This window comes from Amblyomma maculatum, chromosome 8 (assembly GCF_055883805.1).
Source record: "Amblyomma maculatum isolate TAMU_Amacu chromosome 8, ASM5588380v1, whole genome shotgun sequence".
Classification (NCBI taxonomy): Eukaryota; Metazoa; Arthropoda; class Arachnida; order Ixodida; family Ixodidae; genus Amblyomma; species Amblyomma maculatum.
The window spans coordinates 97,890,624-97,916,517 of NC_139351.1; the positions used below are offsets into that span (position 1 = coordinate 97,890,624).

The 25,894-nt window shown below is 45.0% G+C and overlaps 2 protein-coding genes across 2 annotated transcripts; one reads left to right on the forward strand and one right to left on the reverse strand.

Moving 5' to 3' along the window:
• Positions 1-50: 50 nt before the first annotated feature.
• Positions 51-11,835, forward strand: ND-B14.7 (NADH dehydrogenase (ubiquinone) B14.7 subunit). The gene is made up of 4 exons (XM_084576904.1): positions 51-331; positions 1,646-1,741; positions 8,321-8,440; positions 11,604-11,835. The coding sequence occupies exons 1-4, from the start codon at positions 169-171 to the stop codon at positions 11,771-11,773; spliced, it is 549 nt and encodes a 182-aa protein (XP_084433030.1). The 5' UTR covers positions 51-168; the 3' UTR covers positions 11,774-11,835.
• Positions 11,836-13,429: 1,594 nt separating this feature from the next.
• On the reverse strand, positions 13,430-15,943 carry Gabat (4-aminobutyrate aminotransferase). The gene has a single exon (XM_084576902.1). It carries the CDS (start codon positions 15,502-15,504, stop codon positions 14,026-14,028), a length of 1,479 nt encoding a protein of 492 aa, XP_084433028.1. The 5' UTR covers positions 15,505-15,943; the 3' UTR covers positions 13,430-14,025.
• Positions 15,944-25,894: the final 9,951 nt, after the last annotated feature.

Below are 25,894 nucleotides of genomic sequence, written 5' to 3' on the forward strand. Positions count from 1 at the left end.
TTTGGCTGGCTGTGGCTGACTCTTGACCGGATTGTTCTTGCGCACCACGCTTCCGGTACTTCCGGTGCCCTTGCTTGGTCCGCTTCCGAACGTACGGCCGAAGCTACCGAAGCTTTTCTATTTGCTTGATTGTGAAGTCCTGAGAGGCCTTCATTGAAAAATTTCGGGATGGTTGCTTCACCTAACGAGTTTCCTCTGCTGTATATGTATGAACAATGGCAGAATGATCGAAAGAAGAGGGGAATACAGCCATTCAGCTACTACCGAACGCGTGCAGATGATGAGGGGCTCGAAAAATTGACATATTTTTCACTCTACTCTTTAAAATACGGTGAGTATATTACGTTATAGTATGCGCAGCTAAGACAACACTTAATCATTGTAGTAAACTCGTATTCACTCCGAAAGGGCGTTAGTAGTCAATTTCCAGAGCACTGTCTACCTCTCGGCAGATCATCTGGGTATGCTGAAAGAATCATTGCATGATGATGAAATGGTTTCGTGTTGCCTTTTTCATTCTTGGAGCTCCGTTCAGTTTCACCTGTGCATTAACTTAAGACAGAATTCAGAAGCGTTCAAATACGATGCAGCGATCCAATTGACGAGCTTCGCAAGTGCGACGAAGTCGTAGCTTTGCTTAGTTTCAGTCAGTTCATTCATGTCTCACGTTCTTTAACTCCACAAATATGAATTCTTTTCTTTTTATTGCCAAGCATACGTTTATTAGAAAAGGAGGACTACTTATTCACTAAACCGCGTTTCCTGGAACAAAACTGTATGCACGCAAACGATTCGGGATGCGTTCATTTCTGAGTTGTGACGAGCAGCTCAGAAAGACAGCAAAGAGAAGTCAAATGTCCATCCTGTCGTGCCCTATTCCGCCACAGTTTCAGTGCGACGTTTGGTACTGCTTTGCATCAAATTCAGCTTCAGAAGAACTGTCGGTCTTCACTTGTTTGGAGAACTTTTTGGGATTACTGACGTCTTTGTGCATCATGAGCTACTGCACTGCCACCTTGCCTTTGTAACTGTGTCTTGTTGTTGGTTCTGTTGGTGTATACTGTTTTCATTAGATGTGTCTAGCATCGTAAGTCCCACTGCAGATGCCGTCGGCATATTCTGCTTTACATAATGCAACACAACCAGGAAGGTGGTTGCCACCTGCACCTCTTCCCTAAACAAGAAAACTTCTCGAGGCTCTGCTTCTTTTTTTTTTTTTTTTTTACCACAAAGTAACCCCGTCCATGGTCTGCCCTGCATTTTCCTTACATTTCAGTGTCTTTATGCACCGACGTCATACCTTCAAAGCTTGTTCTGTATTGAGCATTCAGTGCACTTTTTGCACGCAGGGAAATGTTGCTTGTGTTAAGTTACTGTAATCGTACCTTCGGCCTCTTAGAATAATCATACACTACCAGTAAGAAGTGTGCCATAAGTTATGTTACTGTACATTACGGTATGTTAAGGTTACATTCTACGTAAGGAGGGTGCTGATTGCGATTAAAAATTGGTTGTACTTGACCTCAGTGGCTGTTCAGTCTATGCCCTTCCTCCACAACATCTCCCACTGCCCAGATGCAGCTTTGTGGCATGATGGCATCAGTCAAGCAGGTTATTTTACCGAGCTCTGGCGTTTTGCATCCAGGTGCATTGGCTGGTGTTGTCGATGCAGTAACCATTACTGAGGCAACAAGACTATCTCAGTACCTGGGTCGGATTGCCTTCTGGAGTGTCCCAGCGAGTAAGTGCTTTTTGTACACTTTGGTACTTGAGCTCGAACAGGGTGTTGTGACTCAGTGACTAGTCATGCCATATAGTAATTAAACTACCTAACAAGCCGCTCAAAATGGGCTCACCTTGGTACCGCATCAGTTGAAGGGACAGTGGTTTTAATTGAAAAATGTTCATCATCCTAGATTTTGTTCTCTTCAAGACCGGGGGTTCTCAGACTGTTTTAATGAACTTTTCAGTTCCTTAGAATGCATTTCAAGTTCCCTAAATGTGTGCATTCCTCCATCTACACCTTTCTATTTGCACTTCATTAAGGTGCAAGCCTTGCATTCCCCATTAGAATGATATTTGGCATGGTCACAGAAAATGAGATCCCAAAAACCTCAGATTGGTCAGGCTCAGCTTGGCTTGTCTAAGGCTTTCCTCCTGGGGACCGATCGGCACTCGGCACCAAATTTGAAATGACCTTTGGGCTCGCATGGCATCACTGCTCAAAAATGTGTCGAAAATAATTGAATTGACGCCCAATTACTCTGGAAGCTTCTTGTAACCAAAGGAAAGTAATTGAGCTGAAAAGGAAATTTGGATATACAGTCATGCCCCGTTAATATGACCCCCGTTAATATGGACGACCCGAATTATGGACAGTTTTTCTGGGGACGAAACCTTTTCAATGTATTTATGCCTCGTTAATATGGAAACGCTATCCGGACAATGGACAGGGGAAGAATGCACGCGCCCCACTTGGGCCCATGTATTTTTGTCTCGTTAATATGTACAGTGCTTGAAAAAAAGCAGAGTAGTCTGAAAGCAAGTTAAAGAAGGGCGCGCCGCCCGCGAACCTACGCGACAGCCGATACGGCGGGAGGCCTGAACGAGTCCTGTGGGGTTGGAAAGAACCAAAGCCTGCGTGTCGCCGTACTAAGGGAGGGGGGAGGGGAGCGCAAGAGCGGAGCGGATCGTACACAGAAAACCGAGGGTCAGCGTAAGAAAGACCCTGAAAGGGGGGAAACCAGGAGATTTCTGGGTGCAGCGAAAGTGCCGCCGCAGTCGGGAAGACAGCAACATGTGGTTGCCATAAATTCTGCTGAACGTGAACAGAGAGGCCGGTAAAAGCGTAAGAAAGAAATGACAGGAAGAAAGACAAGTGCCTACAGTGGCGGTGGGAACGGAAGTTTTCTTTCCCAAAGCGCAATGTTTCCATGAAGCCGTTGACGCTTTTCGGTGAGAGTTAAGACACACTCACAAAGTAGAGCGACAAAAGAAAGGCGACGTACGAACACGCAACCGGGACCGGGCGTCCCGTCCTGGACGCGCTTCCCTCTCATGCTCCTGGTTTTCATCCCTGTTGCGCTGCTGAACTGTCAAACTTTGCACACTAGGCGGTCCGTATGTCGGCTTCGCTTTGAGTCAACGATGCGGCCTTGACAAGGTCTGAGCTCTTCGTAGTCGGCTAGCCGTCGTTCTAAACTGTACTTCAGCTTGCAGTGTTTGTTTTATGGGAACATATAAAAACGGCGCCAAGAAGATGGGATGTTCGATAGCCCTCTGCATAGCAGCGTGCCAACTTGACTCCCTTGCTTCCTTACAGAAACAGTACAAGGCAAAAAAAAAAAAAAAAAGAAAGAATCAGAAGAACGGAAAGGCAGAAAGGTTAACTAGGCAAAAACGTGCACAGCATCAGGAGCCTATAGCCCCCAACCTGAGTCTGGCTTTTGGCAAGGCAGGAGTTAAACGCAAAAGAACAGAGCTGAACGTAGACGCGAAGAAATCTGTGAATACAAGCGGCAAAAGCCATCTCAGTCAATCCAAGCTGCGAGGGACTAGTTTCGACAGCTCAGCTGTTTTCTCGCCTCAGGAGAATCTCAAGCAGCTACTTAGCGGCTACTTTGCTCAGTGAAGAGGCCAGTGAGGAGTTCGTGCTCGAAAGTTCGACCAACACAAAGCCCAACATCACGGGTGTCATGGTAAGCGAGTCGCTTCAGACTGCACTACAAGTTTACTGCTAAAACAATGACAAGGATAATGCACTCAAAATTGCCGGCGTTCTGTGGAATTTTGAGTCCAGTGTACACCGTTATGTACAAAAGCAGTCGTTAATTACAATTCTCTTTTCTCAATAAAATCCTTTTGTTTTTATTCATGACTCGTTATTATGGATGACTCGCTTTATGGACAGTTTTGGTCGGAAACCAAAGTGTCCATATTAACGAGGCACGACTGTAGTGGAAATTTTACCCATGATTTTCGGCTCACAAGATGGGCATAGTACCCGCAGATTATGAAGACTCGTTGATCCAAGCTGAATAAACTTGGGCCCAGGAATGTGTGATGCAGTCAGTAGTTGTGGTAGTGACAATGAAAAAAAAATAAAAAAATTTAAGCGACAAAGAGAACGATCAAAACTCATGATGAGACATTTATGCTTTTGCTTTCGCTTTCGTATCATGTAAGCATTCTTGAAAGCCCTCTGTAACATTTTTGGGACCCTGTACCATAATTTTTCACAGCAGATTATTTCTAATCTTGTCATGCAAGCTCATTTTTCCACCTGCATGTTTGGCAGAAAGGGAGAGAACTCCACGACAACATAAGGTTCCTCTCCATATTGTGAAATCCATTCAGCTTCACTTGAGTTCTGTCGACTATAGACCATGCACAGAGGTACCACAAAAATGCAGAGCTAGCCTAAAGAGCATTATTTTTTTCTGTGTGAACGAATTTATATGCCTTGCTATGTGTGTATTCGACCTAATAATGGCAAACTTTATTGAACTATGTGTCTTCTTTATGGTGCAAAATAATGTGAACAAGAGTGAGGGGTTTGCTGCAGTCCATGAGACTGTGCTTAGACGAACATGACAATGTTCCCTATGCCATGTTCCCTATGGAACATGACAGTTGTGAGACTCTCCTACCACCATTACAAAAGGAAGAAATTTTCCCACAAATTTTCATTATGGTTGTGGACAACCTTATATGGCTGTGTTGTGGAAGCTTTGAGAGTATGCTGCCAGCTTAATGGCCTGGGTCTCTGGCACATTGGTAGAAAGTGGTGCCTTGCACTATAGCTTCGACTGCACAGCCACATACTGTGACTGTAACTTACTATATATATTTAACTAACAAGAATGAGCAGATTGTAGTGACATGCAAAGAACTTCCTTAACCTTGTTTCTTTTTCTGTAGACACTCTCCTCACATTGTGCCAAGCCACAATTGTTTTCTTTCTTTTCCTGCATTAGGAATATGGTCTCATGACCTCCATGGTTTGGTACTGGGTGCTGTTTGCATTATTTTCCAGTATGCTGATATGAGATTTTATTTACCATGAAATGTTACCATCAAAGCTACTGTGAATGGTTTGTTTTGGCCTTTAGTGAAGGATTTTCTTTCTTCTCCTGAACTATGCTGGAAAGAAATTCCATTGGATGCCAGTGTCACATCATTTGATATTGTTTGAATTTCTGGGTTCTTACAAGTATGCCTATGAAGCTAAACAATTATAAACTGCCAAGCAGGTGCGTGCACTGTCAAAATCGTGAAAAAAGACTCAAGTGTTGATGAGTGGAGGAAAGTAAAGCTATGGCAGTTGGAAATGCAGGTAGGTTTTTATACAATCGCTTAATGTGTCTGTTGGCTCTTATTTCTCCAACATGCAGTTGTCCTGTGGCTCGCAAGAACCATGTGCACATATTTTTCTTTTTCTCTGTGAGAGTTTGCTAGCATGTGCGAAGTAAGCTCCCCGCTGGGGTGATGCAGTGGTTAAGGCGCTCGATTACTGTGCCCAAGGATGCGGGATCAAATCCCAGCCTCAGCGGCCGCTTTTCGAAGAATGTGAAAAGCAAGGCGCTCATGCGCTGTACAATGTCAATGCACGTTAAAGAACCCCAGGTGGTCGAGATTCCCGGAGCCCTCCACTACAGAGCCTCTCATAGCCTGAGTTGCTTTGGGACGTTGAGCTCCAGAAATCAAGCCAAACCATGTATGAAGTAAAAGCAACAAATAACTTGCTTTGGTGCACTCATGCTGATGAAGAGAACAAGGTGGCATTGTGAGGTGTCAATGGAACAAGGTGTAATTGTCAGCGCTTGTCTCTTGTCCCGATGTTTTGCGCTGTTCCATCAAGAGTGTAATTGTGTCATTGTCGTTGTAGTCTGCGGACATCGGAATAAATGCTACTCCTTTCTTCTCAAAGCTACCTTCGCTCGCAGCTGCCGTCTTTAGTGCATTCGAGAGATATCGCAGCATTGCGGAATGATACAGCTGCAACTGTGGGTTAAATATGTGGAAGCTTTTTATTTTTTTCTAATGTTTTAGCATATTCGTCTTCCTTACGCATTTCGTTAGAAATCATTTCTCATTTTTAGGAAACAGAATAAGGTTGCTGTATTGCAGTCATGGAGACTGCAGGCAAGGAATGGCACTACATTTATGGCTTCCCTGTAACATACTACCATCGGCAACTGGAACTAAATGAAGTACATTGCGATTAACTGGCACCCCGCTGTCCTCGTCATTGTTTTGAAAGATAGAATTCTCATCTTTCAGAAGAACAGGAAGTTAGACGGATTGGGTAGAACTTAACTTGATTTCTACAGTGCAAAAGAGAGCTTGCAAAAGTGATATAACGCAGCACTGTTTGCAAAAGACTGTAAACATAGAAAAGGTGTTGTGTTGGTTTTTTTTGTTTTACTTTTTTTTTCTGTCTTGCCGTTGTAACCATGTTTATATTCTTTTTGTGTCAGAAAAAGGAGCTGATGTTGCGGTGCGTTCACAAAGTGCCAAGTTGTTCTTTGAAATGGTTGTCATTTCAGTATGTAAAATTGGCGATGCACACGAAATTTCTCTCTGTTCGGAGATGAAGAGGATGCCTGTTTGAGTTTCTTTTAATTCCAGTGCGAATTGGATAGTGGTTACATGAACATTAGCCTTGTATTCTGTCAGCTTCCTTTTCTCTTTCTTTTAATCACTGCTACTGTTTGTGAGTCTACATATGTGTGTATATTTTCAAAAACCATGAAACTCAATTAAGGTTATTGCAATGGCGCTGTATTTGCTCGTGCTTCTGCTTCCACATTTTTTAGCCCTTCTTTTACAGATAGCCAAATTTCTTACGCCCACTTTTGCCAGAAAGTAATGGAAAGAAGGCGCTGTTTACTGCCAATTACTTCTACTCTTTGTTGTGATAGGAGCAAAGGTTGTCATAGATGCACTGTATATGCACACAGATACCATTTGTGTACAAAATTGTGTGCAGTGAGGCTGGAATGCAATGCGAACAATGCACCTGTGAGCAACACAAGACGTCTTACCTGTGTACTTCAGGCTGCAAAGATGCAAGCATGTGTTTGCATTACGAGCTTACTTTGTCGCAGCTTTTTTTTTTTTTGCGAATGTTATAAGCTGGTAGTGATTTATCCTCTGTTTCAAATCAATCTAGCTCTCTTCTCATCAACTGAACGCTGGTTGTGTTAGCTAGAGAACTTAACCCAGTAAATATTGGCTGTTAAGAGGACTCTTAGTACTACATACAGAAGTTTGCCAGTAATGGTCAGGTAACAAGTTGAGGTATTGAGCTCTGGTCCTGGAGGCTGCTCTGTACCACCATTAACTTCAAAACTGGGCCAGCTCATCTTTCTTGGTGAGCGTGCCACACATTTAAAGAAGCCAGTGTGAAGGTTCTTAGGTGCAATATAGTAGGGTTGTATGGGTTAGTTAAAGGATCAGAAAAAAAAAACTCGGCAAAATTGCCGTAGTATTCTTGTCGTGTGTATGGTTTTCTTTGTCTTTTATCGTCCTACACACTTTGTTTATCCCTTTAAATCCGACTTTCTTAGTTCTGAGTGTATATTTTACTAGCAGACAAGCATCAGGTTAACCGGAAAGAGCTCAGAGACCAATATTTACCAAGAACAGTCATGGCATGACGTTTTACTCAGTGTCCCTTAACCTCTTAATTGATGTTTATTCATCCCATAACTAAATTTAAGCCAGAATGACCCTTTAATACTACCAGCTGTCAGCTGAGCAAACATTTCTGTTGACCGAACCCTACTCGCTGCAAATTGGACAGAGTGCCACAAAGCACACGAAGAGCTGGATTTGTGAGGATCCGTAAATGACGGTCAGCTTATGACGGTCATTTCTCATTCAGGTCCGAGTGGTAGTTGACGTAATATTCTCACGTTGTTGTCACATGTAAGGGTTTAACTTTTTTTCCTGGTTTCCTAGCACCATGTGCGTCATTAAGAAATTAAGAAAAAAAGTGCAGGGTTGTTCAATCCCTTGATGAATTACAGTTTCTCAATGTTACAGCTTTCCAGCTTTTGTAATATTCTGTACAAAATTTTGTTCACGGCTGTAAAAAAATAACAGGTGGCGGCGTATTGCATTGCAAACCTAACCACTTGGCCTTGTTCGAGCCTACATGGGCTATTCGAGCAGAGAAAGAAAAAAAACTCGGTTTTTCAATAGAAATGGTGAGGAGCACGTGAATGTACCAAATGAATGTATGCTAGAAAAGCTTTGTTCTAACCTCGCTTTGCTCGTAACAGCATTGCCGTTTTGTTTTCTTTTTTTCCTCCAGTGGGATCGTGTGGTGCATTCTTAGCAACAAATCATTTCCTGACAAAGTTTACTGGCAAGGACGACTGGCAAACTCATGCCATAGGTGGTATTGCTGCTGCCTCTGTGTGGGGCGGAAAGTGTAAGCTTCCTCTTTGTCACCTTAGTTGCATAATAGTGACAGCTAAGTTACAGCTTGAGTGCCTTTCGCCAACGTTATTGGTAGCAGCTTGTGTAGCTGGCAAGAAGAGCTACCATACATTTTGTACTTGACATTTGAAAGTTAAAGGGAAGGAGAAAATAGTCTAGGGTCAGTTACCCTTATGGTGGTGAGTGACAGCACTAGCTGGTTTGCAAAATAATAGTTGTATTGATTGCGCCATGAATGACGGACACTGAACACACCACGGACCGGTTTAGGGCCTCCGGTTCAAATACAGTCGCGTTAGCTGGCCTTTTCTGGAGGGTGCAGTCTAGTTTAGAATGGCTGTCGCTTCAGGGAGCTTTGTATACATGCATGCATAGTTGTGCATACGTTTATGTGCAAATGGGGTAACAATGTGAAACGAGAGCTGTAGAATGGCAAAGAGCGAAGCTGAAATTAAAAGCAACGAATATGACCGAGTTTTACATTCAGACTTCTAGGTTACAGTCTAGATGCTCTCCTTCTGAAGGAGATTTTTTCATGGCTGTTTTATACATACATACCCCATGAAATGCTTCTCTTAGCTAAAGTGATGAATTACTCGAGCTGAAATTTTGCACAAAAAGGACATTAAGTCAGCTGTATTGTTTTATATCACTTCTTCGGGAGGGGGGGGGGGGGGGGGGTACTTGCTTGATTCTCTCGGAAGGATTCAAATATTCACATTTGTCTGCAGTGAGGGCCAGGCAAAACAATATGAAAAACTGCCCAGAAATAACACCGACAGTGCCATGTAATATCCCACCTAGGGACCTTTGAGGTTCTAATAAAATAATAATAATAATACTAATAATCTTGCTTTTGATGACATCTCGTTGCATTCCCAGAGCTCGAAACGATATATTGCGACCACGAAGGGTAAGCTCAAAATTTATTGTTTTTGGCCAAACTAAGTTTAGCCGGTTATTAATTATAAAGCAGTTGAGAAAGCTTTTCAAACCTTCCACAAAACCTAGTCTGCCTTCGTTTTTTGCCATATCTCTGTGGCAGAGTTGCTAAAAACAAAGTAAGATGGCGCCACTAAGGCCATCGCTAGGATAAAGGCTTGTTGCTGTCACCCCGCGCGATGTGAATATGCAACTTCTTTTAACCAGATCAGGCGGGTACACCAAACAGATAGATATTGTATAAATCAGTACTGCCAACCAAATGCGATTTGTGTGTGAAATTCGAACTCGAACATTACGGAGAGCAGCATTTTATGGGGTGCACATAATTGTGAAATGCGCAGTATTTTCAACCCATTTGTTTGTCTTCATTTTTCAAATTTCTTAGCTTCAAGTTTTTTGTATACAATTATCTTCTGTCTGAACACGTCAATCAAGAGTGCATTGCAAAAAATGAAAACGCAGATTGTGGTTTGCAAAAGAAAAAAGAAAAAAAAGTTTAAGCTTGCCTGTGGGATGGAGCACATTGAATATTTGGACTAGCCTTCTGCCATATATTTCAGTATTCTAGGATTTTCACTTTGGTCAGGGAAAAAATAAACAGTAGAAACCAATGTCCTTAGATGTAACAGTGAAAGTATTTTTAGAGTGGTCAGAACTTTATTTCTACTTTGCTCAAGAAATTTATCATTATCAACCTCACGGCATTAAAGAATTTTTGCTGAAGCCTACATGTCACTTTAAGGAAGGAATTTGAACAACTCTTCAAGGTAGTGCAGAATCTGTACATGTACACCAGTACTTAGAAGTTTGTGCGGTGCAGTAGTAGCGGAGAAACTTCGTTTCACCTCCATTTTGTCTGATGCGAGAAATTATTAATGCAGCTTAGATCTCATCGAGCAAGTGGCAGTATGCACCATCACACCCAAAGTAACACATCTTAGATGCAAAAGAAATAAATTTCTTCGACGAAGCCACACTTCTCAACCAGTAGCAGAAGATGTGTGTATAGGCATTTTCATATTCTCCGCACTTTGGAAATTTTGGAGGGTAGCTGGTGATTTCGTCAATCCAAGGGGCGGTTTAGAAAATGTTCCATCGCTTTCATTAAAAATTCACCGTTATTTTGTCATTTGCGCGTCGGTTATTTTTCAAAACAGACATGTCAAAACTGTATACTGAAACATAATTGAAATGCCTGAACTTGCAAAGCGATACCTTTTGTCATTTTGTGACTATAAGCCTTCATTCCGGGACACAAAGCAACTTCCAAAGCCAGAATACATGTACCATCGTAAGTCTGTGTAGTGCGGTTTTTATCGTTTCATAATTGTGGAATGCTGTTACTAGCAGTGTAATTAGACCTTCGAACGGTGAAAAATGAAATCGCTTAACACTCTTGACTGTAAGGCCTTTGAGAGGTGTCATATCAAAAAACAGTAATAAAGATTAACATGTTTGAAATTTATCCTAGTCATACAGTCAGTATCAGTACGAGAAGAAAATGTGCACATTTTGACTTTTTTTTTACATTTTCACATAAATGAAGGAACATTCCTTACAATGCTTCATTCAGAAGAGGGCTGCCATTCCTTGGTAAAATACAAGTGTCTTCATAGATAACAAGGGAATCTCATCAGTATGTGGGATAGCAAGAGTCTGCCCAACGAGTCTTCAGTCTGAGGTATGGAAAATTGAAGGGCAGCCTTTGACAGATGTTTGGCATGCTTCCAGGTATTTGTGACTTGGTGCAGTAATTCGAAGGAACTTCAATAACAGCTTGGCACAAGTAGGACATAATCTGGACCACGTCTCTGTGCATGGCAACAGGGGTTGACTGCGGGCTACTCGCTCTTTGCAACACATTTTATACTGACTCCTCTCTGTGATGAGATTGGTTAATGCACTTTACCCATTGCGATCAGGTCTTACATTTTAGTTACTGCAGCGGTGTGCGAGACCTCGGGCAGCGTTCTTTTGGGGGAAGTTACAGCAGACTGTGAATGCCCTTGGCAGAAGGAAAGAGCCCAAGAGTTTTGCTACCCTACATATGGGGGAAAGACACGAGGGAAAATAAAGGTGAAGGAGAAAAGGGTTGACTAGTGGAGAAATGGGCTAGAGCTAGGCCAGGACTGAACATTCTGCTTATGATGGCAATGGCGATTTTTGCTCACGGATAGTTTTGACTGATACTATTCACTTATACCTTTCAGTCCAGAGCCTTAAACTGGGCTTTTCGCTCTCCTTGGTACTGGCCGTGTGGTGCGCTTTGAGGAAGTGGTCAATTGACAACAACATCCAGCTGGCAGGAAGACCGCCGAAACACGGAGAGTACTTGTTCTTGTCCCAGCAGTATGACATGTCTATTATTAAGAGTCCTTAAAGTGCCGAGCTGCTTTCACTGTACACATTGTGTTATAGAATAAATACACTGGTTCTACTAGACTGGCTAGTGAATGCTTCATCCTTGAAAATGCCTTCGGAGAAGTAATTTCCTTCGAGGGTGCTTTTTTGTACAGTTTTCCTCAAGATTTTCAGTACTAACAAAGGGTGATATTTGGTGACCGTCATGGTGTTGGTGAGCATCGTGGTATTCACATTTACGTGTTGTTCAGTATGAAGAAATGCAGAATGACTTAAGAGTGTAATATAAGAGAAATGGAGCTTGTTCTTATTTCTTTTCTGTGCATGAAAAAATTAAGTCCTGAAAAATGTACCAAATATTTTTCAAGTGACAAGTATTGTGCACATAATTTTAATTTTTTAAATATATGACTTTTGTCACGGACAACTGCCCACTAGTGCTGAAAATTACAACTGCCAACCACAACTAGTTGTTGGCGGTGGGAGCAATGCATTGGGATCAATGAGAGCGACCGTATTGGTGATATTGGTACAACCACCCATGGCGAGCACAGATTGGTAGTTAAAGGATTAGGATGGCTATCTTTCCCAGTTTTTATTGCTCCTACGTCCAATTTTTTTCTGCAGTAAGTACCAGTCTCTTATTTAACTTTGGCCTAGCTAGTCTGTCAGTACTATCAGGTTAAATAGCAGTACAAGTCACTTGCTTCTTTTCCGTCTTGTCTCTGTAAATCTCTGTGTGGTCGTGACATGATTACCTACATACCAGATTGCCAGCTTCTAGTTTAAACGTGATATTAAATTCGGGGTCTCAGAGAAATTGCCAGGCAACCGTAGCAAGGGCAGTGGCGATAAATAACTTTATTGCACCTGAAACTGCACGTCACACATGAGGGAGTTGGCAGAGTTGCCTATAAGCAGCTACCAGAACAAACCATGGCAGTTTCCGCGATCATACTAACCCAACATACTATCGAACAAAGCGCAGCGCAATAGCGCTCAGCAGGAGTGTAGAATACATTTCACACTTCAGTACATACAAACAAATAACATTGTGCATGGTTTGCCATCAACAGACATTGGAAGCACTGGTTAGCCTGCCGGTCAGGATCTGTAAGTCCGTCAGGAGGATGAGTTATTCAGGAATGACAAAGGTGGTACCGCACCACAGACACTGCACACATAATATTCATTTACCAGTAGCATGTGCATCAACGTTCAGGTTGTACCATGTTCAACTATTGGACACTTTAGAGGGCAGTGTGGCTCTCTGGACCGAGTTCACTCATAACCAAGCCCTCTACATTCAACGCCGAGGTCAAACCAAGTAAACTCAGTCCCACTGAATGGAACTTTTGATGGTTTTCGATGTTCATACAGGTCAAGATATCTGTGCAGGGACTGCGTGATGCTTTTCCTTTTGTCAGTAATTCAGTGATCAATTGCACAAGAAAAAGCTAATTTTCAGAAAACAGCGGACACATGACCTGAAATCTGCTATCTATGACATTACCATATCATTCAGCAGGCACTTGCAATGAAGAGAGCCTACACATTCGTCAATTACAACCAGTCCAACAGGGAAAAAAAAAAATCTCAAAATATGTCAACATGAGTCAGGTGTATAAAAGTAATATAGTAAAAATATTATTTGCAGCTTATGGAGAGGTGTAAATAAACTCTAGCTTTGTATGAGTTTCAACAAAACAATGTTTTTCTGCTTGTGCTAGAAAAACTGGCGCTGTTCAACGGTAAGTGGCCATGAAGCTTTTATAGCATACTCCCTCTTCTCATTTCCAATATTGGGAAACACTTGGAGTACACATGTCTACATATTATATTAGCGTGTATGTACAAGTACATTACACAAAGCTTGAGTCGATGTAAAAACAGCAATAGCCGACAACAGAAAAGCTCGTGCAGTGAACTGTTCACCATGCGTTCACACTTGGGTAACAACTGGCACTAAAACAAAAGGTAAAATCTCAAGCTGTTGTAAATAGAGGCTAGCATTCTTTTCATTACCGAGATCATTAAGTATTTTAGCATTCTTTGATACTGTAATTACTGCATTCACCATTATTGGTCCTCCTCATTGTATAACAATTAGTATGTTTGCCAAAACACTATAGGGAGTGACCACTATAATATTGAAGCTTGATACTTCAATAACTATTCTTAATCAGATATACTCCAGTAGTGCAGTCTCACAATATGTTGTGTGTGCATTTGCTTTCTCTTCTGCAATCAGAAGGATGGACCCAGCCAAGTTCAGAACTTCTCAGAAAGCACTTTCTCAATACGATCCAGCAGTATGTCTGCATGCTTCTTCTGGAAAGTTAATGCGGGCCTAATTCGAAAGCTGTGCTCTCCACATCCCCCACAGTGTATGCCCTTGTGGTGCATCTCTGTAATGAATTTGTTTCGATCCTGTTCCGTCGGCAAGTCAACAGCACAGAAGGTTCCCCTGCCTCTGACATTGAAGAATGTGTTCGGGTGCCGCTTACTAATTTCCCTAAGCCCCTTTTGCATGTATTCGCCAGTGTTTCGGACATTCTCAAGGAGTTTCTCATTGTTGACGACCTTGAGAACCTCTTCGATGAGTAACAATTTAGTTGGGTCTCCAACCCAAGTGTTGAAGATACGGTACGACTCCTTAGGGCGGACCTGTGACTTGTAGAAGTAGCCGCCGGTCAGCATCTTTTTACTGAAGGTCACAATGTCTGGAGAGTCGTCCAGGCCCCAGTGCTGGTGAGCCCAGAACTTGCCGGTGGGGCCGCACCCTGTCTGGACCTCATCGCAGATGAACAGAACGTGATTCTTGGCCGCAAGGGCCCGGAGTCTCCGGAAGAAATCGTCGGATGCATGCCGGTCGCCGCCTTCAGCTTGGATCGGCTCGATGACGAGCCCGGCCACGGGGACTCCCTTCTTACGGTACTCGTGAAAGAGTTCCTCTACGTGGGCCAAGCTCTTGTCATCTTCCTTTTTGTTCTCAGCTACGAAGTCCTCGAGCGGGTACTTGTACTCTGGGAAGTGGGCGATGGGCCAGTCGAAGGCGGGCACGTCCAGCTTGTGGATCGCTTTCGAGTGGGTGGTACTGAGGGCGCCAAACGTGCGACCGTGGAAGGCGCCGTCGAAAGAGAGGAGAGACAGTTGTGGGCTTCCTGGAGGAACGTTGTACTTACACGTGCGCAGTTCCTCCGGCGTCGGAGCTTTGCCGTCACGCTGCCGGGCGATGTGGTTAATGAAGACGGCCTTGTACGCGTTCTCATTGGAGCAGGAGCCGCAAGCCATGGTCTGCACCTCCCGTAGCCCCTGGGGCGCCACGGATAGAAGCGCATTCTTGAGGCGCGACACCAGATCCGCGGGCGGCAGTACGCCCATCGCCGGCCTGTTCACGAAAGTGGCGACGTTCTTGGGGTCACTGACCGCGGCCACCATCGCCGGGTGGTTGTAGCCAAGCGGCAGCGACGAAATTTGCGTGTAGACGTCGAGGAAAGCGTTGCCGTCAACGTCGACCATGTAGTTGCCAGCCGACTTGGCGTAGTCGACGAAGAGCTGTACGGCACCCGCATTTTGGATAGAGTTGAGCTCGCGCTTGAGCGCATCCGACTTCGGCCCGGGAAAAGTGGGCGTCACTACGCTGGGCTCGGTGGGTTCGGCGACAGCGGAAGCGGTCGCGAGCCTCCGCCGCGCGGCATCGGTCCAAGACGCGCGGAGTGCGCGAGCTGCGCTGATGCCGCGTAGCATCCTTATTTGCAGTTGCCGCGCACGCTCGGGCGAAACGCAAGGCGCGCACAGTCTCCTTATCACCGATGCAACACAACCCCGACGAGCAGCGCCGATGCTGGGTCTTCTACTGCTTCAAGGCCTCAGCGCAATTTCTCTCTCGCAGCGATCGCGTGCGCCTCGTCGTATCCGCGGCGATGGGGCGAGCTCGGTGCACTGAGAAACACACACAGGCCGTCGATTGCTCGCTGCTTTTGCGGTGCCGCCGTCGCGCAGTTTGTAGCCAAGGTCGTCCGCTTAGAGGCAGCTTGGCGCTCCGGTCGCAAAGGGTCTACAAGGGTCGCACGCGCGGAGCGACGTAGGCATCGTTTTTCATCTGCGCGCCTCTTTGAATTACGAAGGTTGCTGCGCGTACGACCGTACGTGCGACCACGGCCGTTTCAATCCCCGCTGTTATGGCGGCGCAATGACCTCGGGACGTGCTGTGCACGCAGCGCGTTATGTGAAGTTGCGACACCGCCAACATCCGCCACAAGATAAACCGCCGTTTCTTTGCCCAGTATCGTTCAAGTATGCTTTTGAAGCTAGTTTTATAGTGGCTACTCCGTTCCCACATGTGAGGAATGCTATGAGAATTTTATGAAATTTTTCGTCGCTTTCACGCGCTGGAAGATTGAATACCTCGTTAACCTTCGTCGTTTCCTCCTGCGTGCCCCCTTGTACTGTAAACAAAAAAAAAAAAATCGCTTTAACTTTTGTTGATTTTCCTCATTTCTTCCGAGCTGCGTCGGGTTACAGTGAACCGCTGCACCACCTGTACTGCGGTCCCTACTGGCGTTGAAAAAAAAAAAAAAAAACGCGGCTGTCGTTTCACGTGTGTGGTGGGCATGTATTTGTACAGCTGTACTAGTGACAACGTAGCACTGGAATGTTGTGCCGCAGATGGCAAATTTACGCTTGCGGTGCTTTGTTTTCTAACGTATTTCCTGCTGCAGTCTATAACTCGAAAAATTAAATATGAAAAACGTTATGTGCGATCAGAAAAAAGAAAGAGCTCGCTGAAAATATTTGTAGAGTATGTGGCATGGGCGAGCAATGGCAAATCGGACGCCACTGAATCATACGGTGCTGGCACCGTAAAGCATCTTGAGTTCATCAACCTAGCCATCGCAGCAACGCGATAAGCTTTCGACCTTTTGTTCAAAACTTCAATGCACGCATGCACCTCTGACAAAAACCTGAATGAATTTACTTCAGAGTTTCGCGACCACTATTTAATGTGTAATCGTCACTTTGTTTAATCACTGATTTCTTGCTGGTTTTGACCAAAATCTCCATGGTCCCTCCTCGGAGCACCGTTTATTACGTGTATGCTAGAACCTCTGCTCTACAAGCCCCACCCCCCGCCTATCACAACATAAATATAAAAAAAAAACTCCCTTCTCTGTTCTTGATGATACCTATATATTTGGTGCCTATGTTCATCATCATCATCATCTTTATTTTCACTGTGAGGTGCATGTACATGGATTATCAGTATTACAGAAGGAGGTCCCGAAGTATAAACTGTCCGGGGAACCTCCTATGACAGAATGGATAAGATTAGCAGGTAACATACTAGGCAGATTAGCAGGTTCGATCTGTTCGTAGAAAAATAAAATATGCATTGAGTTTTGACAAGTGGCAGTCCTTAGCTCGTATATATGTCGATCGCTTTAAGTATACGCTCATAACACTGCTTCTCTAGGAGCCAAAAATTTCGTTTTTGCCAATTTCACATATATGCTATAGTTATGGGCATGCAATGCTTTCACGTCCAGTAATCTATACCTGTTTTCCTTTTCCTTCACTATTCCTTCAGAGTCACACTAAGCTGCTACTTTCCGACTAGCTGATTCCTAACTGTGCGTTTTTACGACAGCGTTTTATGGGCGTCGCCGTCGCAGTTATGGGGGTTAGAGCCATAACGCTGTTTTCGGCGAATTCTACGTGTTTGTCCATCCAACTTAAAAGCGGGAAAGCGGGTTACAGCAATGTTGTACTGCATTTTTTTTTTAATTTCCTATAGAGAAGGGTCAAGCTCTGAGGAGGTCTTGCCGCGCCTTTCTTTCCATTCGGATTGTACAGAGCGCGCGATAAACAGAAATACGAACACTGCATGCCGCGCCTACGTAGCCCGCTGTTCGAATTTCTTGCTTTCGCGCTTTAACTTGCCTAGTAAGAAAAGCACGTTGGAGTCTTCCGTGATACGCTTGTACCTAGGTTTAAACAAAAGCACATGGAGTCGACAATGATGGTATCAAGCATGACTGTACACCGTACTTTTGTGGTTACTACTATGTATATGTGCAAACGCGACGGCATGCATGGATTATATGTATATGTATATATATATATATATATATATATATATATATATATATATATATATATATATATATATATATATATATATATATATATATATATATATATATATATATATATATATATACTTCACTTGGAGAAGCAGTAGGCGCATGGCCAATCTCGCTCCGCTATGTCGTAGGATTAGTGACAGTATAGCAGCAGGGGAAGAAGATTATTAAAAAGCAGTATATGATGTAGGCTAGTTGTATGAGTGGAATAGTAGTGGTTTGAATAAGCATGCAGTATCCAAATATATTCTCGTATGCATCTGTCCGCCCTCCTTCACTGTTAATAGCTCTAGTATTTGTGGGAGAAAAGTACCTATGAGAGCGACGGCATCATCAGTAGTAGGAGTAACAGTATCAGAGCTAGTGGTATAGCAGAGTGGCATATATAGCAATGGTATGAATAAGCAGTGTCGAAAGATATACTCGGAGGCATCTGTATATCCGCTATCATGTTGCGCTAGTAGTTGTGGGGAAATCGGGCGGTGGCGGACTCTGTCCAGGACGACTCGAGAGAGCGCATACATACATTCAGCGAGCTGACGCAGGCCGGACGAGCCGAGCGGCAGCTCTACCTTCCACTTCACTAATCCGGCCCTCACCAACTACCACCAAATCCTGTGGCGCCGTCTGCAGACCCGAACCCTCCCGACCCCTCCCCCCTATCCCGCATATATACACGGGTGCCTTCACCCCATCCTGTTCCTAGTGCTCCCACCCCACCGCATATCCTCATAGAGTGCCCGGCTGATCCTCCCCTACCGGGCTCGGAGCTCTCCACTTGGGAGGAATGGGAGGCCTCACTGCGTGCGACGGATCCGCACCGACAGAAAACCACCACCACGCGGGCCGCGGATGTGCTGCAGCGGCATGGACAGTCAGGCACCTAGAACAGTGAGTCCGTGCCTGCGCCGGGCTTGCAGCCCACAGCAGTGAACATTAATGTTTTATATACAGTCAGGCACCTAGAACAGTGAGTCCGTGCCTGCGCCGGGCTTGCAGCCCACATCAGTGAACATTAATGTTTTATGTACAGTCAGGCACCTAGAACAGTGAGTCCGTGCCTGCGCCGGGCTTGCAGCGCACAGCAGCGAACATTAATGTTTTATATACAGTCAGGCACCTAGAACAGTGAGTCCGTGCCTGCGCCGGGCTTGCAGCCCACATCAGTGAACATTAATGTTTTATGTATAGTCAGGCACCTAGAACAGTGAGTCCGTGCCTGCGCCGGGCTTGCAGCCTACACCAGCGAACATTAATGTTTTATATACAATCAGGCACATAGAACAGTGAGTCCATGCCTGCGCCGGGCTTGCAGCCTACACCAGCGAACATTAATGTTTTATATAGTCAGGCACCTAGAACAGTGAGTCCGTGCCTGCGCCGGGCTTGCAGCCCACATAATCATCATCATCATCAGCCTGATTATACCCACTGCAGGGCGAAGACCTCTCCCATATTTCTCCACTTAACCCGGTGCGCCGGGCTTGCAGCCCACATCAGTGAAAATTAATGTTTTATATACAGTCAGGCACCTAGAACAGTGAGTCCGTGCCTGCGCCGGCCTTGCAGCCCACATCAGTGAACATTAATGTTTTATATACAGTCAGGCACCTAGAACAGTGAGTCCGTGCCTGCGCCGGGCTTGCAGCCCACAGCAGTGAACATTAATGTTTTATATACAGTCAGGCACCTAGAACAGTGAGTCCGTGCCTGCGCCGGGCTTGCAGCCCACATCAGTGAACATTAATGTCTTATATACAGTCAGGCACCTAGAACAGTGAGTCCGTGCCTGCGCCAGGCTTGCAGCCCACACCAGTGAACATTAATGTTTACTGGTGTGGGCTGCAAACCCGGCGCAGGCACGGACTCGCTGTTCTAGGTGCCTGACTGTTCGCGCCACTGCAGCACATCCGCGGCCCGCGTGGTGGCGGTATTCTCTCTCCCTCCTCTCTCTCTCTCTCTAGCGGTAAGAGTAATGGCACCACGAGTATAGTATGCGAGGAGTAGCAGTATCAACTGTAATAGCAGTTGGAGTAGAATATAGCAAGTGGGAGTAGTATAAAATGCTTTTTTGTGCTGTGTGTACTCTCTCCAAGCGACACGAGGAACGCGTAGTGGAGGTCTGCAGTGTACATTTTGACCGCTTGGAATTCTTTAACAGGTGTTTTAACATCGCACAGCACACGGGCACGTGTTTTGCGTTTTTCTTCCAACGAAAAACAGCTAGACGTCCTGACCAAAATTGGGTGGAAAAGCATTTGATATTAAAGTAGTAATAGACCAGTAATGACACGAATAGTGATTCTCAGTAGTAGGAGAAGCAAAAGGGGGCGACATATAGTTGAGAAAAAAACACTTACTCTTTCTAAGTTATTCAGGCAGAATGTCTTTTTCGCATCTTGATGTGCAATTTACAGGAAAAATTAGCGACAAAGTTGAGGGAAAATAGTCAGCCTGCTGCTGGATCTCCTACCTGGTGCTGATCTGTTGGAGAGGCAGATCTCACACTGCACCCGAAGAAACAAACAAATACGCACAAACAAACGACATAGGCTTGGAGATTATTACAGACTGGGAAACAGTTTTGCCCTCCTCCTTTTTTTTATTTCAATAAATAATGGGGCACTTCCCTTGTTGAAGATCTGTGCGCCTTCTTGAAGCAGTTACATCATCGGCGGTGCATCCGATACTACGTGCATCCTTTCACCCTTGTGACCTTACCCAGTGCGAAGGGAACTGCGAGATATCTGCAGCAGCATACGCAGTCGGATAAGTTTCTTCGCTATCTCGGCGCTGCCTTTCAGCCTCGACAGAAGATCTGTGCAGCTTCGAAGGCTGCAGTTATCAGGTCTCTCGAGCCGTTACTACATAGCTTAATTCAGTTTGTATTGAGTGTCTGTGGCTCATGGTGGGTACGAAGAGAAGACGGTTATGCTGGAGAGAGAGAGAGAGAGAGAGAGAGAAAACTTTATTTCAAAAAGAAAAGAAAAGGGGGGGGGGGGGGTTAGTGAGGGGAGTCTTCATTTCAAGACCCCAGTGGCCTGGGCTGCCGCTCTTGCCTGAGTTACCAGCCTACGCTGGGTCTCTAGATAATAGCATTGCAGAGTGGCCTCCCACTGCGCCTCCGAATGGTGCTTGTTTATGTCTGGAGGTTTGGGGTCTGTGCACCCCCATGTGACGTGGTAGGCGGTGGGCTGGTCGTTGCACCGAGGGCATATGTCTGTGTAGTGTTCTGGGAACATTATGTTGTATTGATGCAGGTCGGGGTAAGTGTTGGTTTGGAGCTGTCCCCATTCCCGTATTTCATGTGCATTGTGTGGAGGGGGATAAATCATACGTTGTTCCCGTAGGTACTTAAGTCGCGCGCCGTAAGTCGCTGGGACAGGAATGCTGGTTGTGAGATCGGGATTGGTGGCCGCTCGGTTTGTGTGACCTCGAGCTGCCTATCCGCGACCTCATTACCTTCCAATCCAGAGTGCTCCGGAACCCAAGTGATCTGATGTTTGAGCTGTGAGTTTGTAGCCAATGGGTTAGTTGTGAAGCGAGCTAATTTTGTAGGTATTCTGCCTACAAGGAGCCGACACGCCGCTTGTGAGTCGGTGATTACGTGAAGCTCTCGATTGGTCGCGTCTCCGTAGGTAATGGCCAGCACGATCGCTGGCGCTGCTGGACGCTCTTGGAGACATAAGGCGATTTGGTGCCCTGAAAGAGATCGCGCTGCAGGAACCAGCTGGCGTGCCACTGACCGTATTTCGGTTGCTGAAAGGTAAGGATGTTTTGGCAGCATTTATACCGTTTGTAAGAACGCCTGACGAACAGTGTTCATCGCTTTATTATTAGACATTGCAGTAAGCCTTTTTGCCACAAACACGACGACCTTTAAAAACATTAATCCATCTTGTCGGCGATAGTTGTAAACATAAGAAACGCGCTGCAGAAAAGGAGCGCATAGTGCATTATAGGGCGGCTCAAACATGGAGGCAGCCTGAAATGATGTATGCGAAGACATGACTGCCAAACGAGGTTCCTGGTCTCGCCTTGTTTAGTTCAAGCTCGGCAGCGTCCATACTGCATGCCTGGCTGTGCGGTCACCTATGACAGCAACTTCTCCAGGCATATACCTTGTTAACAAGCAGAGTTTCGCTCCAGGAGTCTTTATTGCATATATAGCATACGAATCAGGAACGAAAAATGTCGGTAAGTATGCTTTGGCACCTGAGGAGTGCATTAGTTTCGGAGAGTATTCTAGTACACTGTAGTTTCGGAGCACTGTGGTGGGCAGTGTAGCTCGCGAGACATTTTGTGCCCGGGATGAAGCGTATGGATGAGCGAACAGTAAAACCTTGCTGTAGTCCAAGAACGAAGTATCAGCAAATACAAATAGTATTTGTCTGATGGTTAACGTGTTTGGAGCAAGGACTTTAGTAGTTAGGCGTCCGCAGTGACTTCGAAGTAGCCTGAATGGCGCCAGTGCCGTACACCCCTATGCAACCAGAGCCGCCACTTAATATGTGCATAGTATTGACAGCGTCTAGTGGTGCACTGCAACCGGCTATCCGGAGTAAGCTTTCACTACAAAATCGAAGAGCACGTTTCAGTGGTTATTTGGAGCCAGATGTAGTAGCTGGAGTGCAACACTATGATCGTTACACATCTAGCTCCGGAACGGCGACTGGAATATGCGCCTGAAGTCAGGCTTTGGAACGCTTCAGTGGTATCAGGAGTCATGTGGTGCTTCACACCTCGCTGTGACTTCGTCATGAGATCCCGCAACGAACGTTGACGGAGACACGACGATATGCACGAGGTGGTCACGTAATTGCGCGTGGTCACGTTGTAGTAGTGATCATCTAACTACGTAGCAATCATATATAGCTGCCGTTGTCATCGTAGCCACCCAGCCTTCACTGGTTGTGTCACTACGACTACGTGGAGCGCGGAACCTTGGTTTTAGCAGCCAGCATTGCGAAATGCTGCGGTGATGACCACGTTGCTTAAAAAGTTAAGGTTAGATATCGATGAGGTCAATGCGACGGTTCGATGCATCAGTGAATCATTAAAGCGTCCTTTTAACAAGAGGAAGTAGGCTCACTTCGCTTGAAATAAAGAAATCGGTGCTGGAAAAAGCGTGACATGAGAAAAAGCTGCCAGTTCGCGATGAATACGATACACGCACAAAGTGCCATTAAGGTTTGGTTTGATTTGTGGGGTTTAACATCCCAAAGCAGATCAGTATGAGGGGCGCCGTAGTGGAAGGCTGCGGAAATTTCGACGATACGGGTTCTTTAACGTGCACTGGCATCGCACAGCACACGGGCGTCTTGCTTTTAGCCTCCATCGGAAAGCGGCCGCGGAAAAGGGTTTCTCAACAATATATTTCCCAATATATCTACCTTATACATATCAGTACACTCCCTCACAGTGATTCTTTTAAAGACAGACAACATAAATAGACAACGCTAGAAACGACGAAACCATTTTTCTACATTCCTGCAACTTAGAGGACAGTATAGAATGTTGGAACCTTGCAACTTTCATCCGGCATATTCGTCGCTTGAGCAGTACAGTTGGAACAAGCTCATTCCCCTCTCCCCTCCTCAACTAACCATGCGAATGTTTAAGAGAAAGCACTTGTCCGCAGTCAGAAAATTTAGACTCTGTTCAGGCGTAGAAACGGGGCCAGGAGCATAGTTCTCATCATTCTTATCTTCTGATACGAGCAGTGGGTAGGCAGACGTTATCGAATCGCGTTAACGACACTTGTCTCTGTTCTGTTGCACTCAATTCTGAGACGAGTACTCGTGTCTGGGTGAGTTAACTGCTCCATATAAAACGTGTACGCGGCAAGGAGGTCGTTTCGTGCGGCACATCGCGACATCTGCGACCCTCGGCGCGTGTGTATAAATTGCCACTGATTATTGTGGGAACTATGTCAGTGGCAAATTCTCCCTGTACGCTGCAAAGGGTGACACACAAAAGTGCTACATTGATGACCTTGCAACGGCGGATGCAACAGTAACGGCATCGTTTCAAAAGGTTGAACTGAAGGGTCGTGATCGCCATGTTTTGCCTTCTGCCCCAGCGAAAAAATTCTATGAGTCACAATAACCGCATACAGATTTCTCATACTAAACTCATATTAAACTCGTACAAATCTCATATATTCTCATACAAATATGACTCATGAGATTTATATGATATTGTATGAGATTTGTATCGGTTTAGTATGAGAAATCTGTATGAGGTTATTGTGACTCATACGGTGTTTTCGCTAGGGTACCCTCAGGAAATAACCGCTCTGTGTATGTGTACGTGTAAGCGACATCCTTCCGAAGTCGCCACCTCATGCATACGCAATGCACCCGTGCAAAAAGTGCGGCAAAGCTGACACCGTCGCAGCTAGTGGTCTGTACACCTGGGGTCTCAAAGTCATGTAGCTATGCGGGCCGCATTGAGAAACTTCGCTCCTCGAGGGCCAGGGGCCAGAAAATAACAAGGCTAATAGAAACAATACATATAAGTAATAAAAAGTAAATTACGATAAAATAAATAAGAATCGGGGAAAATGTCCCCAGTCCACAACCTCCCATTTCTCGAGGAAAAAAAGAACACGGTGTGTGCTCCCTTCTCCTTAAACACCGGACGGTTGCCTCTTCAAGATGGCTCGAAGAGGGATACTGAAAGTGTACAACGGTAAATACCACAATCACTTATCTTCAAAAGACAAAATCTATACTCGGAGATGAAAAAGAGGGTGGTTTTCTCGGCGTGTCACTATTGAAGGCAGAATAAGAATCAGAATTTGCTTTGTGCAAACGTAAACCATACTTCAAAAACTGTTGGCTCCATGGCCAAACTATAGTTCGGGCTAATCAGGCACGCTTGGTAGCACAGAACAGACTATAGTAACCTAAAATTAAGAAACACTTCTTGGTCGGGAAAAAGAAGCTTTTTACAGAATGTACAGAGCTTTTGGATATTTTCGCCTCATGCGGAATGTCGTTCTGGATTTTTGCACCATAAAACTGCAAAAATCGCTAACCGTAGAGGTTTTGTATTAATGGAAGATTTTAGAGCTCAGGTTATATGCATTATTGGCGTTTCTAGGCGTATAAAAGATATGGAGCGTAAGTAGGTGTTAGATGCAATATTATAAACTGTTGTCAACATCTCGACTTGAAACACACGCATGAATGAAAGTATTTTCAGTTCTTGATAAAGTGGACAGATTTGGCTGGCGTCTGTTAAGGAATGTATAATACGTAACGCCCGGTTTTGAAGGTGTGTATTCGGATCCAATATGTCTCAGGCCTAAATGTGGAAGTCCATGAGTTACAACAATAGGCAAGATAGCAAGGAAAAATGTTGTTTCAGATTATTTTCAGGTCCAACACAACACCCATGCAGATATTTTATTGTGTCAACTTCTTCCAGAGGCCAGTTGCTGAAATAAATTTTTAATAAATGTGTGTGCCTTCATGTAGAGCGAAGCATACTTTGTTTTAGAGGTATTAAGTATATACGCTGTCAGGTTGATCACTTCACTGTTCACGATGAGGCCTCTTCGTCCAGTGTCGACCACTGTTCCCAAGGATGCAGGATCGAATCCAGGCCTCGGTGGCCGCTTTTCGATGGAGGTAAACAGCTAGGTGTCCGTGTGCTGTGCGATGTCAGTGCACGTTAAAGAACCCCAGGTGGTCTAAATTTCCGGAGCCCTCCACGACGGCGTCTCTCATAGCCTGAGTCGCTTTGGGACGTTACACCCCACAAACAACCAAACCAAATCTTCGTCCAGTGCGTTCCCCGAAACGCAAGTACATTATCATCGGCATGCGCGACGATTTTAGATGCCCGCATAATTGAGGCTAATTCATTAACGTAACGAGAAAACAAGATTGTTCCTAAAGCGGACCCCCGAGGTACTCCTGTTAAAACTGCTGGGCGTGAGGATGAAATTTGGTTTATACAAACGTACTTCTGATTGTTAGTTAAGT